The sequence below is a fragment of the Marmota flaviventris genome, chromosome 3 (assembly GCF_047511675.1).
Source record: "Marmota flaviventris isolate mMarFla1 chromosome 3, mMarFla1.hap1, whole genome shotgun sequence".
Lineage (NCBI taxonomy): Eukaryota > Metazoa > Chordata > Mammalia > Rodentia > Sciuridae > Marmota > Marmota flaviventris.
The window spans coordinates 84,165,838-84,181,834 of NC_092500.1; the positions used below are offsets into that span (position 1 = coordinate 84,165,838).

At 38.3% G+C, this 15,997-nt stretch overlaps 1 protein-coding gene across 1 annotated transcript in view; it reads left to right on the top strand.

Annotated features, from left to right (window-relative positions):
* The window catches only part of Tm7sf3 (transmembrane 7 superfamily member 3), a 36,688-nt gene extending 26,423 nt beyond the window's left edge, over nucleotides 1–10,265 (top strand). Inside the window, exons 7-12 of the mRNA XM_027934205.2 lie at nucleotides 2,542–2,628; nucleotides 4,170–4,250; nucleotides 5,029–5,181; nucleotides 8,120–8,217; nucleotides 9,007–9,169; nucleotides 9,677–10,265. Of these exons, the coding sequence (XP_027790006.1) occupies nucleotides 2,542–2,628; nucleotides 4,170–4,250; nucleotides 5,029–5,181; nucleotides 8,120–8,217; nucleotides 9,007–9,169; nucleotides 9,677–9,939 (845 nt within the window). The 3' untranslated portion in view covers nucleotides 9,940–10,265. The remainder of the gene's footprint in view (nucleotides 1–2,541; nucleotides 2,629–4,169; nucleotides 4,251–5,028; nucleotides 5,182–8,119; nucleotides 8,218–9,006; nucleotides 9,170–9,676) is intronic.
* Nucleotides 10,266–15,997: the final 5,732 nt, after the last annotated feature.

The window sequence follows — 15,997 nt, forward strand, 5'->3', positions numbered from 1 at the left end:
GAGCCCAATTAAAGGGTGGTATCACCACTCAGTTTTTTACTGATGCTCATCCTTGAAAGAGAAAATGCAAGAGATCCAGGCAGATGTGTGTTTGCATTTTTCACAGTGAATCATGTCCAGGTTCCTCTATTCTTTTCTCTTGAGCCCTTCACATCCATGCCCCTCCTGGTCAGCCTATCTCAAAACAAACAATTAAAAGGGCTTGAGGAGGGCTGGGGTTGTGGCTCAGTGGTAGAGTGCTCGCCTAGTATGCACAAGGCACTGGGTTCGATCCTCAGGACCACATAAATATAAAATAAAGATATTGTTGTCAACCTAAAACTAAAAAATAAAAAAAAAGGGCTTGGGAATGTAGCTCAGAGGTGAAGTGTCCCTGGGTTCAGTTCCCTGGGTTCATTCCCCAGCATTCAAAAAGAAGAAAGGGTCTCAGTAAATTGCTCAGGGCCTTGCTAAGTTGCTGAGGCTGGTCTGGAACTTGTGATCCTCCTGCGTCAGCCTCCTGAGTTGCTGGGATTACAGGCCTGAGCCTCCATGCCTGGCTTGGTGTGTTTTGATTTGTGGCAGGCTTGTAACATTTTTTTATATGAGATTATTACATAGAGGTTTTGTTTTCATTGTTAGTTCAGGGATTACTTTCTTGTGTTTACCTTGAAGGAGTAATGATGATGGGGAATTTTTTTTCTTTTTGGTATCTGGGATTTAACCCAGGGGTGTGCTTAACCATTGAATCATTTTTCCAGCCCTTTTTATTTTGAGATAGGGTCTTGCTAAGTTGCTTAGGGCCTTGCTGAGTTGCTGAGGCTGACTTTGAACTCACTATCCTCCTGCTTCAGACTCCAGAGATGCTGGAATTATAGTCGTGCACCACCATGCCCAGTGATGATGGGGAATTTTGTGAGCACATATTTCTCTTAAATAAACTAAATCTTTTGCATTGTTATGGCATTCATATTTACGTTTGTACCTACTAAGGGTCATGAGATTTAGAGATTCTTTGACAACATGAAGCATATTGTGATTTATTGTTGCCTTTAATGTAATATTTTTTCCCCAAGATTGGAAGTGATTAGTACATGTGTGATTTGTAGTATCATTAATGTTCTCCTTTTTTAAAATGTATTATTTTAGTTGTAGTTAGGCACAATACCATTATTTAATTAATTAATTTATTTTTATGTGGTGCTGAGGATTAAACCCAGGGCCTCGTATGTGCTAGGCAAACACTCTACCACTGAGCCACAATCCCAGCCCGCATTAATGTTTTCTTAATGTGAGTTTATGTTTAAGTTTTTCATTTTGGAAAACTTCAGTGAGCTTTCATGTATCAATTATTGAGCATAAACAATTTTGACTTGAGGCCATTGTCATGTTTCAGCTGTATTCCTGCTTTCTTCTGTCTCTCTCCTTGCAGTGCTGGGGATTGAACCCAGGAACACTCTTCCACTGAGCTACATCCCAAGCCCTTTATATTATTTATTTTGAGATAGGATCTCACTCACTTGTGGAGGCTGTTCTTGAACTTTTGATCCTCCTGCCTCAGCCTCCTGAGTATCTACGAATATATGCATGTGCCACCATTCCCATTTTCTGTTTATCCTTTATCACTGAATTATTTTAAAGTAAACTCCTAGACACCATTTAACTCACAAATCTCTCTCAATATCTATTATTATTTTCTAAAATAGCACCACCATGGATAAGTGTTGTTTAAAAAAAAACAATAAAACCATAGGAGCCAGGCATGGTAGTTCATGCCTATAATTCCCAGTGACTCTGGAGGCTGAGGCAGGAGGATCACAATTTCAAGACCAACTTGAGCAATTTACCAAGACCCTGTCTCAAAACAAAAAGGGCTGGGCTCAGTGGTAGGGCATCCCCTGGGTTCAATCCTCAGTACCACATACATAAATATAACCATAGTATCATATCACAATTTTCTTTCTTTCTTTTTTTTTTTTTTTGTGGTGCTGGGGATTGAACCCAGGGCCTTAGCAAGCACTCTACCATCTGAGCTATATTCTCAGCCCCAACACAATTTTCAATTTAAATACTAAAAATAATCTTTAATAGCATCAAATTAACATTCAGAGTTTATATTTCCCCAATAGTATTCCAGTTGTCTTCCACAGGTTAATTCAAACCAGGCTTCATATGTACACTGTATTTAGTTGATGTATCTCATAAATCTTTTTTACTCCGTAGTCGTACCCCCCTTTTTCCTTTTAACTATTTATTGAATAGTTATTTTAACACACTCTTACTGCTTACCCTACTACAAAGAATATGTCATAGTTAATATTGTATACCTCTATAAGCAAGCATGTAGTCTTCTTTTTTGTCATAGAAGCACCCATTGATATTGCCTACATAGATTTAAGTCATTAAGGGTGGGAAGGATATTTTTAAGATAAATTATACATGTATGAGATAAATCCTTGTCAGTTCACTTCAGTTTTTTTTCATAGAGCTTTACTAATTAAACATAGAATATTAAATTGCAATGTGTTATCTACTAAATTTTCATTTTTTTTTTTTCTTCAGGAAGAGTATCTACCAAAGTGTTCTTTACTCTTTTTGCAATGCTTGGTCTCTTCATTTGTTTCTTTGGACACAGATTCTGGAAAACAGGTATCTTGACCAGTGTAGATACTACTTATGTTCTTTATTGTCTTTGGTTTTCCATGTTGCTGGGGAATTATGAACAGTAAGGAGTGTGAGCACGTCTGTCCACTGTTCTCATAGGTTTGTGGCTGGGTTCTTTTGATGCTTCTATTAAGTTGCTCTGCATTTTTTAAATTTTATTTTTATAATTCTGAGGACTGAACCCAGATCCTTGCTCAGGCTAGCAAGAACACCACTGAGTTACATTGCCGGTCCTGCATTTTAATGTTTTCCTTTTCTCTCAAAAGTGGAGTACAACCTCCTCTTCATAAGAGAATAAAGTTTGGCTTGTCTGGAAAACTTCTTTATTTGCTAGGTCTGCTAGTGACTAAAAATAACTGGGATTAGAAATGAGAGTGTCTGCCTAGTCTGTGTGGATTGTGGTGATGGTGATGGACTTCCTGGACTCCAGGGCTACCAAATAGAGAAAGGCAAAATGCCTGCTCAGTCCTGGGAGGTTTAGCTGCCCAGAGGAGTTTCAGAAATCACAGAGAGAAACTGTGTGGGAATGGAATGGAAATTATGCTTACTGAATTGGTTTCAGTTCTTTGGATTGCATTTTAGGTAACATTTTCAATTGCCTAAAAAAATTCTTACCAGCAAGCTGATCACTGAGCTTCATGGGTAGAGTGAACACATGATCCTGGTCTAATGAAGCTCTTGAATTTGCTTTGATAGTGTTTGAAATAGCAACTGTTTTGCAACACTTTTTTCTTGTTGGATAAGAGTATTATGAGGAAGACTCAATCCCTCAAACTGTAGAATGATTCTGTGACAAAGAATTAATTGCTAGACTGTGGGCAAAATCCCAAAGATATTACCAGGGTTTTTTTTTCTTCCCCCCTTTTATGTTGATACTTATCATGTTATACATATTAAAATTAAAATACAGGAAAAATATTACCAATAACAACTGAGAAGAATATGAGAAAATAGAGCTCCATCTTCAATCAGGATTAGACTTACTGGTGGGAAACAAAGTTATATATATGGTTTTATTTTCAGGTATTTTAGTGGATCAAGGTAAGATGATTTAAAAAAATAGTAAAGTCACATTTTCTGTTGGAATACTTTATTTTTCACATATAATTAATTTTTCACATAATATCATTTTTTGCTTATATAACTGCTGAAATTTAGTATGTAATTTCAGATTAGAAACAGATGACAAAAGTGCTCTTAAGTAGAAAATACAAATGTATTAAAATGAACTATGAAATTGGCCATAATAATTGAAATTGACTTACATATATAAAAGGGTGTTTGGTAGTTAATACCATACTTTAAATATTTATCCATTTAATAATAAAATTACTCCCGGTGACTTCTCAATTTCTCCTGCCTTTTAGATAATTACTTTTCTTCTTCAAATGCCATAATGTGTGACTATTCTAGGAGTGTAAGCATGTATTGGTAGATCAGATATTTGAATTGCATTGTAAAAAGAGGACCTAACCATAGCTTGTTTTTTTTTTTTTTTTTTTTGTTGCCTGCTGGTTTGCTACTAGAATTATTCTTCATAGGCTTTATCTTCATGGGATTCTTCTTTTATATATTAGTCACAAGGCTGACACCTGTTAAGTATGACGGTAAGTGAAAATGATGGTTTAATTGGGTGTTCAAAATGGAAACTGCTGAACTGGGCACAATGGTGCACACCTGTAATCCCAGCTACTCGGCGGGTGCTGAGGCAGTAGGATTGCAAGTTCAAGGCCAACCTCAGCAACTTAGCTAGTTTCTGTCCCCAAAATAAAAAAAATATAAAGGACTGGGGATGTAGCCCAGTAGATGGTCCCTGGGTTGAGTCCCCAGTACTGTAGGGGGTGGAGGGAGAGAAACTGCTGTGTTGACACTTCACTTTTCCTTCTGAGGTTGGACTTGTGTGTGATGTCCCCTTGCATGTGTGAAGTAATCAGCCTGCCATGCACCAAGTATCTCACTACTCAATCAGGCCTTCTCTTCAGGTTTTTAATCTGCATGGCAAATTTCTTGGGACTTAGGAAATGAAAGGCCATTTTGATTATAAACTTTAAGATACAAAATGTATAACATCAAAATGATAAAATTTTCCTTACCTTAAAGTAAACATTCTTCACCACCCCATCACATTTAACAAAATACTTGTCACCTTCCTCAGTCTGAACTCAATGACAAGCCAAGCCTGTCACCTGCCTTTGGGGGTTAGCATGGTGGTTAGACCCCTCCCTGGATAGGCCTGCTCCATGCTGGTGTCATGGCACTGCTAAAGGGTCAGTGGGGCCTGACCCAGGGAAGGCCGAGGCTGGCTCTGATAATGCTACTGTGTCTGAGGCATGTGGTTGGAAGTGCTCTTCCTGATTAAACAGTGCATCTTCTTCCTCTGTACAGTTCGCCTGATCCTAACAGCTGTAGCTGGAACCATTGGTGGGATTTTCTTGGTGGCTACATGGTGGCGATTTGGAGTCCTCCCGCTGTGCATGCTGTGTGTTGGACTGGTGCTGGGGTTCCTCACTGCCTCAGTGACTTTCTTCACTCCGCTGGGTAGGAGATGTGTGGCTGATGTTCTGTGTATTTGGTTCATTGTTTGGAAGACTTTAATTGGGCTCTCTAGACTCAAATATTGCCTTGTCAGGAATTTGGATCCTGGAGTGGTGCTGCCTTTCTCCACTTTTCTTTGAAGAGTTGTGGGAATTTGCACAGATGATGTGGCTCTTTTAGAGAAGGCCTACACAAATAAGAATTCCTACTTTCACTGGGCGTGGTGGCATGCGCCTGTAATCCCAGAGACTTTGGAAGCTAAGGTAGGAGGATCATAAGTTCAAAGCCAGCCTCAATGACTTAGTGAGATGCTGAGGAACTTAGATCCTGTCTCAAAATTAAAAAAAAAAAAAAGAAGAAAAAAAGAAAAACTACTTTCTTAGAGGCACTCTGTACTGGGCGTATCATAGAATGTCTGTAGAGGTGGCTTTGTGCCTGTATATTTCTGTGAGAATAAGTGGAGCCAAAGAGGACTCTTATTATGGCAGAACAGTGATTTATTTTTTTAATCTGGGAACTCTTTCTATAGTAAATCCTAAGCAGAAGCCCAATATATCTCCCATATAAATTGGCAGTGCTGTGATGGCAGCTGAGCTGGGGAACCTGACACTGTATCCTCAGCCTTCCCAGGGACCCTCCACCTCCACTCTTGCCTTTTGCTAAGCCCCAAGTGTTCTTAAGGTAACTGCTGGTAATCACCCTAGAGCAGTAGCCCAAGGATAATTCTGGAATTTTAATTTAATTTCTATTAATTTAAAAAATCCAAATAACATGTGAGTTAACATTCTTAGCTTGTACAGTGACTTACAAAATGCGAAGAGAAGAATACATTCAAAGATACTCTATTAGGCTGTTTCCTTTCTGTGATAATTTTAGTTCTTACATTAATATTAAAATTGATGGAAATGTTAGATTAACAATAACAGTTTCCTGAGGCTGACACCTCTTAAGAACACACAATATAATATAAGAGGTGTTCAGTACAAGTCAGTGTCCCTGGGCTCACTAAAGATTATTTTTTAAGACCAGAGAGAATTGACAACCTGTGTGTTTCCTGACTGTCCAAGGCCTTTTGTCCTGACTTTAGCAAACCTATAGCCCAGTACATTCCTACTGGCCCCTTACAGGTGGCTTTTTGTTTAGAAAGTCTGGTGAAAAGTAGTTGTGTTTAAGCTTGGCTGAATGACAGATTCTCAGGGGGAGGTATGTGTTGAAATTGTAGATCCGAGGCCCTCCCCAGATGGGCTACATCAAATACCATGTACTGGGGTTTCCCCCTAAAGGATGAGGGACTGTAAGTTAGAATTTTTAGTAGTTAGTGTGCTTTTGATGAGTAGAATGAGCCTAAGTTTGGAAATCAGGAAAAAAAAATGTAATATGCATTCTGGCTGTCCCTTGTGCCCTGCCTGGCTTTTAACTTTGGACAAGGCATTGACTGCAGCTCTGTTTCATCATCTGTAAAACTTTAGTAGGATAGAAGTGATGAGATAATAAAGACTTCATTTTCATCTTTATAAAAGTAGTCTAGAGGGGGCTGGGGTTGTGGCTTAGCAGTAGAGCACTTGCCTAGCATGTGCAAGGCGCTGGGTTTGATCCTTAGCATCACAAAAAAATAAATAAAATAAAGGTATTTTTTAAAAAAAAAAAAAAGTAGCCTAGAGCAATTGTCTCTAAACTTTTTTATGAACTATTTCTATTGGTGAAAATAATTTTAGCATATACAATATACATATATATGTATATATATTTATTTATGAACTATCTCATAGCTCAAGAACAGTTAGAGTGAGCATTTCTTTATTGGCAGTGGATGCAAACTCATACTTTTGCAATGTAATTTGTAAAATATTTAGCTGACCTCTCTGATCTGATTAGATTACTATTTTCATGTTATGTGGGTAGCAAAGAGGTCATTCTCTGAAAAGGTCCATTCTTCACCTGTGTGTATAATAACTCTATTCAATCCTTGGCAAACTTTAAAAAAAAAAAGCCATTGGTTAATGTAGTTGAACTTAAGAATATAATCCATAAATTCACTTCATTGTAGCATGTTGCAGATGGCTTTAAGACAATATGGAGTCCCAAGGTCAGAGCCTCTGCTCAAGACATATAGGTCTCAAGCTATAGCACCATGTATAGACAAATGACGTGCCAGCATCATAATAAATCATCAGACCTTTTTTTTTCTTTTGGGATGGGGTCTTGCTATGTTGCCCAGGCTGGCCCTAAACTCAAGTGGTTCTTCTGCTGCAGCCTTCCCAGCAGCTGAGACTGTAGGTATATATCATCACACCCTGCTTTTGCTTTTAAAACTCACTTTATAAAGAGTTTGCATGTATTGGTTATGCGTCACCCTAAGCTGTGCCACATATTGGAGTCATGTGACAGGAAAAGGGTTTGGTAGGAGCAAAGAATGGTTAGCTTTGGTCCCTGATTTCCTCCAGTATGCAGTGGTGTATCAGGATATGGGTTGATGATAAAATCTAAAGAGGATTTTGCAGCTTGTATTGTGTTGGTTCATAACTTTGAATCTTTTTTTACTTGTCTCCCCACACCAGTACAAAACAGGAAACATAGAACTTATTAGATATAGAAGGGGTGATTGAGAGTGTAGAGATAATTCAGTCTTTTTATGGGTTAAGAAGCTGAGGTCCAGAGCTGCAGTGCTAGTGAATGGAATAGCTGGAACTGTTGTAGCCTCTTCTAAAATTATCCTGCTACTACATGAAGAGCATTTACCTTTATCATCTCCCCTCCCCTTCTAGACCACCTTTCAAAGGGGATTATATTGACAGAAATGAAGAATATCAGTTCATTTCTAGTTGCCAACATATTCCCTGGTTGTTGCTTTAAGCCTTCAGTATATGTCTGTGTTCTCATAATGAGAAAATTTAAGTTGGGAAACCTCTTGTTTACTCTTGATTTCTTTTTGCTTTTTCAGGAAACATAAAAGTTTTTCGTGACGATGGTGTGTTCTGGGTGACCTTCTCTTGTATAGCTGTCCTCATTCCAGTAGTTTTCATGGGCTGCCTAAGAATAGTAAGTGTTTCGTCACAAGTTAGATGTATTCATTATATGTCCCGGGCTTTCAGCTGATCACTGATTGCATGTTTTTATTCACTAGGGAGGGCTGTATGATTATCTGCTTCTAAATAGTCTTATTACTAGGAAAGCAAAGGAAATAAATTCTATGTATGATTATCACATGGTATTCTTTTGTTGTAATCAAATGGAGCATCATCTGTCAATATATTTCAGCAGTTGGAACAGAGAAGGTAGTCTTAGGTCTAGCTGTTTTCATTTAATTATATGTTGGTGTTGAAGTTCTTTCACAGGGAAGATTATTTTCTTTCTTTCTTCTTAATATTTTTTAGATGTAGTTGGACACAATACCTTTATTTTATTTACTTTTATGTGGTGCTGAGAATCGAACCCAGGGCCTCACATGTGCTAGGTGAGTGCTCTACTGCTGAGCCACAACCCAAGCCCAGGGAAGTTTATTTTCTGTGTGCAGTCATGCATTGCTTAATAATAAAGCCACATTCTGAGAACTGCATCCTTGGGTGATTTTGTCAGTGCAAAATCATAGAGTGGACTTATACAGACTAAGAGAGTGTCAGTAGGTGATATAATCTTGTGGGACTGCTGTTGTATATGCAGTCTGTCTTTATGTGGCACATGGCTGTATTTTGATAAGCTCATCTTTTCAGGTAACATTTATTTCTTGGTCCTTTTTCATGTGCCTCTGTGATTGAGATGAGTAGTGAGAGTTAGAAGCTACTCTCATTCTACCAGGGATTATGCCTAAACTCTTCTACTCTTCCACAGCTGAACATCCTGTCTTGTGGCATTATTGGCTCCTACGCGGTGGTTTTGGCCATTGACAGTTACATGTACACAAGCCTTTCTTACATCACTTTGAATGTTCTCAGGAGAGCACTCCACACAGATTTCCACAGAGCTTTCACAAATGTGCCTTTTCAAAATAATGGTAAGACTCTTAAATACAAAACCTGGAGTGATGGTCAAACAGGAGAGTGGAATGGGAAGGAAATGAGCAGCACCTAGTTTCCTTGATGAACATATGTGAAGTATAACTAAATCACTGCCTTTCCCCTCAGCCTCTTTCTGCCAAAAAAAAAAAAAAAAAAAAAAAAAAAAATATATATATATATATATATATATATATAAAATGGTGTGTGTGGGCATGGTTACTTAATGTTGGAATGCCAAGGATCCAAACAATTGGTTCTTTTCCAACCTGTTTGAACTTTTGGATGCCTTTAATAGAGAATTCCTAGTTTCAAAAATAAAGACAGCAGCTTCCCCACTCATTACTTAGATTGTGAGCAAAAGAAAGTACATGGGTAGACCAACTCACCACAAACTCTGATATTAGAAAGGAAAACCCAGACTTAGTCCATGAAGGATTATATGTTAGATTTTAAAATACAAGTGTTCAAATGGTGCTTCTCTACTGGTTTTTTTTTTTTTTCAGACTTCATTATTCTGGCAGTATGGGGTATGCTGGCTGTAAGTGGAATTACATTACAGATTCGAAGAGAAAGAGGGCGACCATTTTTCCCTCCCCACCCATACAAGATGTGGAAACAAGAGAGAGAGCGCAGAGTAACGAACATTCTGGATCCAAGCTACCATATTCCTCCACTGAGAGAAAGGCTCTATGGCCGGTTAACCCAGATAAAAGAGCTTTTCCAGGAGGAACAGCCGGCTGGAGAGAGGACGCCCCTCCTTCTATAGATGGCATGGGCTTAGTCAGTCTGCCTCAGCTCTGGAATTCATGTCCAGACTGCATCAGCCACCCCTGGTGCCCACCTAATATTGGATCGGCCCTGCATGAGATCATGGTGTCCTTTTTGACGTGTGGTAAGGGTACACTAGGGAGTTAGGATGATTCTAAGTGAGAGAATGAGAAGTATAACTGAACAGTTGTGGTAGGGAGGCTTTTCCTTATTTTCCAATACTTGGGAAATTACTTTCTGGTTTATACATGTATGATCAACATATTCCATTTAAATAGGTTCATCAAAAAATATAAAAATAAAAAACAGTGATTCTTCTGAAAAGCCCCTGTGTTTCTTTTTATAACTCCTTGAATAATTTTCTCCCCTGAGTCTGTCTAAACTTGGGGAGGGGGAGTTATTTAAATATTCAATCTTTATTCACCCCTTTGTTTAAAGGTTTAGGGATCTGATACTGAGTTCCCAAATGTCAGAATATATAGAGAAGTAACTCATTTTCTTATTAAAAGCCATCTGACTACAAAGTTACATGTCTTTTTTTTTTTTTAACCAAAAGGAACTTTTTCAATATTTAAAAGATTTTTAACTGTAAAATATACATAACATTTAACAACTTAAATTTTTAAGTGTATAATTCAGTAGTTTTCCTTTGTTTTTGACTTTTATTGCTTAAAATGGTAATTTAAAAAGCTAAATTATTTGTTATTTGAAAATCGGTCAATTTATATAGATAGTAGAATTTTTATGGATGATTTATCTAGATTCCAAAACATGGCCTTTTATTTTTCTTTCAAGGCTTTATAAAACAGTGTTGACAGCCAGGTATGGCGACACATGCCTGTAATCCCAGCAACTTGGGAGGCTGAGGCAGGAAGATTGCAAGTTTGAGGCCAGCCTCAGCAATTTAGCAAGATCCAGTCTCAAAAAGGGATGGAGTATATAGCTTAGTTTTGGTAAAGCACTCCTGGATTCAATCCCCAGTACCACAAAAAATAATTAAGTGGTGATCTTTATTTTAAGCTGCATTAGATGACATGGATCCCTTCCCCCTCAAGGAAACACGTTGATCCCTCTGTTAATCTACAGTGACATTAACAACCTTAAAAAAATCTGCACTTAAGTTTTCCCTGCTAAAGTAGCTGTGTTAGCATTGGTGTAAAATAGTTTTAATAATTGTTTTTCTGTAATTAAAGCCTTTTCTGTGATCTGTGTTTTGAAGTGATGAGGCGAGAGTCAAAAAGGATTCAGGTATTCAATGAGCCAGCCTTTAATTAAGACCACCTTGGATTGTCTATAGAGGGCCCCTTCAGTTTCCATAACCTTGTTTCACCACAAGAAAGCACTTGGATCCCTGGGCTGCGCACCTCCCACTCAGGACCTTTCTTCTCGCCTGTCAGAGTGCTGGATTGTGAGCTGGTTTCTCTGACATGCCTGAGTGATGCTGAGGTCCACGGTGGCTGGGGCACACACATGTGTGTGGTAACCACTATTTAATTGATGTTACGTTTTATGGTTTCTTCAAAGTACAAAAGATTATTGAAGCTTTGGGTAATTGGAAAGATCTTTTAACTGTTGCTTTTAAAAGTATTTTGGGAAGGATAAGAACAATGAACTAATAGAAAACAAACCATATTTGCTTTGAAAAATTTAATGTAGGTAATTTTTTACTGTTTGTAACTTCAGTAACACTTAAAAGACTTTTTATTCAAATTTAAAATAATTTACTGTAGGGACTCTGGCTTCTTCAATCTTTGTACATTCTAACAGTTAAATGGAATATTTGTGAGTTGTTCTTGGTACCCTTAGAATGCTCTGCTAGTCAAGACTATAAAAGGTGGAACACCTTTTTTTTTTGGGAACAAGGATACAAATTATTTAAAAACTTTCATGATAATTTGTAATAAAAAACCAGTTTGTATAGTTTTTATAATAAATATATCTATTTTGAAAAAAGTGCTAAAAAGCCTAGTTATTAAAATATAGTGTTGGTTTCATTAGTTCTTCAGGTATCAAATTGAATAAAAAGTACTAGTGTTACAGGAAAACCTATTACACTATTAAAATATTTTCTGAACGTTCTGATCTGTTACAGGTTAGTTACCAGGTAGCCAAACCACACTAGCCAAATAGTACTTGTAGGCCAGTTGAATTTTCTGTAGAAGGTGATAGAAAACTGATCCCAACAAAGAATTTGCTAGAATACTATGCCTGGAAAGGACTTTAGAGATCATGTTATTTGTCCTTTTAATTTTATGCCTGAGGAAATTCTCAGACAACTGCCGAGACCAAAGTTGGGGATGCTCAATGCTCTATCCAAATGTGCTTTGTATTCTGTCATAAAGATGTAAGTCACTGATTATTTTCAATTTTCTTCTAATAAACTGGTAGGATATTCTCATGTTAATATTTATAACTCTGACATTTTTAGGAATTACTCATTTTACACAAGCATGTTTTTCCAAGTTAATGCTTTGTGGTTCCAGACCATGGTAGGTTTTTTGTTTGTTGTACCAGGGATTGAACCCAGGGACCCTTAATCACTGAGCCACATCCCCAGCCCTTTTTTATGTTATTTTTAAATTTCTAGACCGGGATCTCACTAAGTTGCATAGGGCCTTGCTAAATGCTGTGGCTGGCCTTGAATTTGCAATCCTCCTACCTCATCCTCCTGAGCTGCTGGATTATAGGCATGTACCATCACACCTGGCCCACTTCTTTTTTTTAATTTCAAATGACTGGTATTTAATATTTCAGTATCCATAAATATCTGTACAGTAGCATTTGTTTAGAACTTTTTGTTTTAATGTTCTCTTTTTTTTTTTGATACCAGGAATTGAACCCAGGGGCACTCAACCACTAAGCCACATCCCCAGCCCTTTTTTGTATTTTTATTTAGAGACAGGGTCTCACCTAGTCACCTCCTGCCTCAACCTCCCAAGCTGCTGGGATTACAGGTCTGTGCTACCATCCCCAGTTTGAGGACGATGATGTTTATGATACCTTTTAGTAACCTTTAATAAAGCGCATAGTTCCTGGCTCTAATTTTTTGAGAACAGGGCCTTGCCCTGGAGCTTGGTCTTGCATTGTGCCTTAGCCCTTAATGGGATAGCAGCTTACCTGTGTTTTCCTTTTATGTTATGGACTAAACTGTGAACCCACCAAATTTATATTTTGAAGCTGTAGCTCCCAGTATCTCAGAATGTGACTGTATTCGGAGATAATGTTTTTAAAGAGATGATCAGATTAAATTGAGGCCATCAGTCCAATCTGACTAATAAGAGAGTAGGATATACAGAGAAACACCAGGGGCGTGGGTCAGAGGAAAGCCTATTTGAATAAGCAGCAAGAATTGTCATCTGCAAACACAGCAGAGGTCTTGGGAGAAACTAGTCCTTCTGGTACTTTGTTCACATACTTCTAGCTTCCAGAACTATGAGAAAATTTTGTTGTTTAAGCCATCCAGCCTGTGATATTGTTATGGCATTCCTGGCAATGGACTTTGCAAATCATTTTATTTCAATAATTGGTGGAAATGTTTCTTGACAATTTGGCATTGTATTTGCAAGGACCACTCTATGAAACTGACAATAAAGAGGAGCTCCAAGTTAATAAAACTTTTGATTTATCCAGGGAGTACCATGCAAACACTGGGGAGACTGGCAGATCTAGTTCAAGTGATGTCAAAATAAGAGGCAAAGAAAAAAAAAATAGTGGTCTTTGACTTGGTTACTTTTTAAAATACATATTTGGCAGTTTATGTGCCAAACATTGTCTTGGGGACTAGGAAGCTGATGGCAGATAGTATAGGCCTGCTCTTTGCTCTCAGGGTGTAGTGTAGTGAGGCAGGCAGATATCAAATAGGTATACAAAGAGGTACAATCAATATGCAATGAAAATTTCTGATGGGGTAGAAAAAGGCCTACCAGGGAATTTCTTGAGGAAGTGGTTTAAGCTGAGATTTGAAGGGTGAGTAGGAGAGTCTAAGCCAAAGTGGGGCAAAGTGTGTCCCATGTAGTAGAGGGGAAGCAAAGCCTCTAGGCCTCCCTTCTCATTACGGAGAGCCCTCAAGTGAGCCTGTCCTTATATCCTTCATTCTGGTGGTTGGTGGGTTCAGCACTCAGTGTTCTGAGAAGGGTGCTATCAGTCTTGGTTAAATTTTAACTGCAACACAAAACTGCAGTGAATACCTTGCCTTTAATATTTATCTTGCTGCTTTAATTCCTCTCCAAACCGTAGAATTTGGCAGTTGTTCTCCAGGAGATGGGTCAGCACGTCTTCAAAGTGATTTTTCCTATTCAAGGCCTGTACACAACTATAATGGATCTGTCACTCCCAGGGTGAATACCTTCCCTTGCAAGATTACAGAGTGGCCAATTATGGGAATATTAAGGGGTGAAAGTCTTACTTTCTCACATGAAGTTCCTGGTTTCTGCTGACAGATTCCATTGCCCAGCTTGTTGTATGCATGTATTCTGACCTGCCCAAACTCACAGTGGGCTGTTGAGAAGTTCATGGATGTCTGTGTCTGGGGCCTTTGAGCAGAGGGACAGAGATTAAAATGAAGAGCTTGAAGAAGCAAGTGAAATTATTATTAAACGTGCTTTTGCTCCCCAATTCTCTATGAATTGTTTTCAGCAATTCAATCAGGCAGTTCTCAGCTTCCTTCTTTCATCCATTTTCTCTTCCTCTCCTCCCCTCCACAGCTGGCATAAGCATGCCTATAATCCCAACAACTCAGGGGGCTGAGGCAGGAGGATCACAAGTTTGAGGCCTGCCTAGGCAACTTAGCAAGACCCTATCTCAGATAAAATATAAAAAGATTGGGGCTATAGCTCAGTGGTAGAGCATCCCTGGGTTCCACCCCTAATACCTAAAAAAACCACCCCCCCCAAACCAGTTGTCTTTTGGGGGAGACCATCCGTGTATCAAAATTCCTTAAAACAAGTAAAATAAGTGTATTGTCAGGTCTGGGCCTAGGGTTCTGGTGGGACAGTTTCAGGCCTATGGTTGAAGACTTAAAAAAAACAAAAACACAACTCCTCTTATTTTGCTTATTAATGCCTGATGTTTTTCAGTGTAGTTTTGTTCCATGAATAGAGCTATTCAATTTTCCTTCCAAACCAACTCACTTCTGAGTTCTTACTCAGATAGCATTTTTGCTGTCTTGTGTTTTATGTGGGTCCTAAGTGTTGCAAAAACCTTATTATGTCCATTGAGATAGATTTTTTTTTTTGGCACTGGCAATTGAACCTAGGGGTGCTTTACCACTGAGATATATCCCCTCCCCTTTTTAAAATTATGAGATGGGATCTTGCTAAGTTACTTAGGGCTTCAAAACTGCTGAGGCTGGCCTCGAAATTGAAATCCTCCCACCTTAGACTTCCAAATTGCTGGGATAACATGCATGTGCCACCATACCTAACAAGATAGGTCTTAAGATGAACATATTCTAGACAAGATAACATTTGAGAAATTCATTCACTTATGGAAAAATAACTTTTTTTTTTTTTTTCCAGAGCAATGAACCTAGAGTTCCGCACATACTATGTATGTGCTCTGCCACTTTAAAATCCTTAAACTTTTTATTTGGAGGCAGGGCAGGCAGGATCTTGCTAAGTGGCCCAGGTTGGCCTTGAACTTTGGATCCTGCTTCAGCCTTCTCAGTAGCTGGGATTATTATAGGCGTGATCTTGAAAATAACTTTTGATCAGCACTGAGCACTTGACCACAGAGTAGTGCTGAAATTTAAGACCAGGAGTATAACAGATCACCTCCATTTTAAAGTAGCCTATAAGAACAAAACAAAATGCTGAGGTTTTATGTAACCACAATGGACTAATTCAGTACATAATAAACCACACTAAGTACTGTGAAAATTGACAACTCTTTTTCCTGTTGGAGGTTATTTAGGTCGAATCCAATTTGTTCACTCCCATATGGCTTGGACCAGGGATAACAGTACATGCAGACGGTGAGGAATGGTAGGTTTCTGATATATTTTGAAGAAAGAACAGCAGGATTTGCTGAGTTAGTTAGATGCAAGCTAGAAAGTAGAG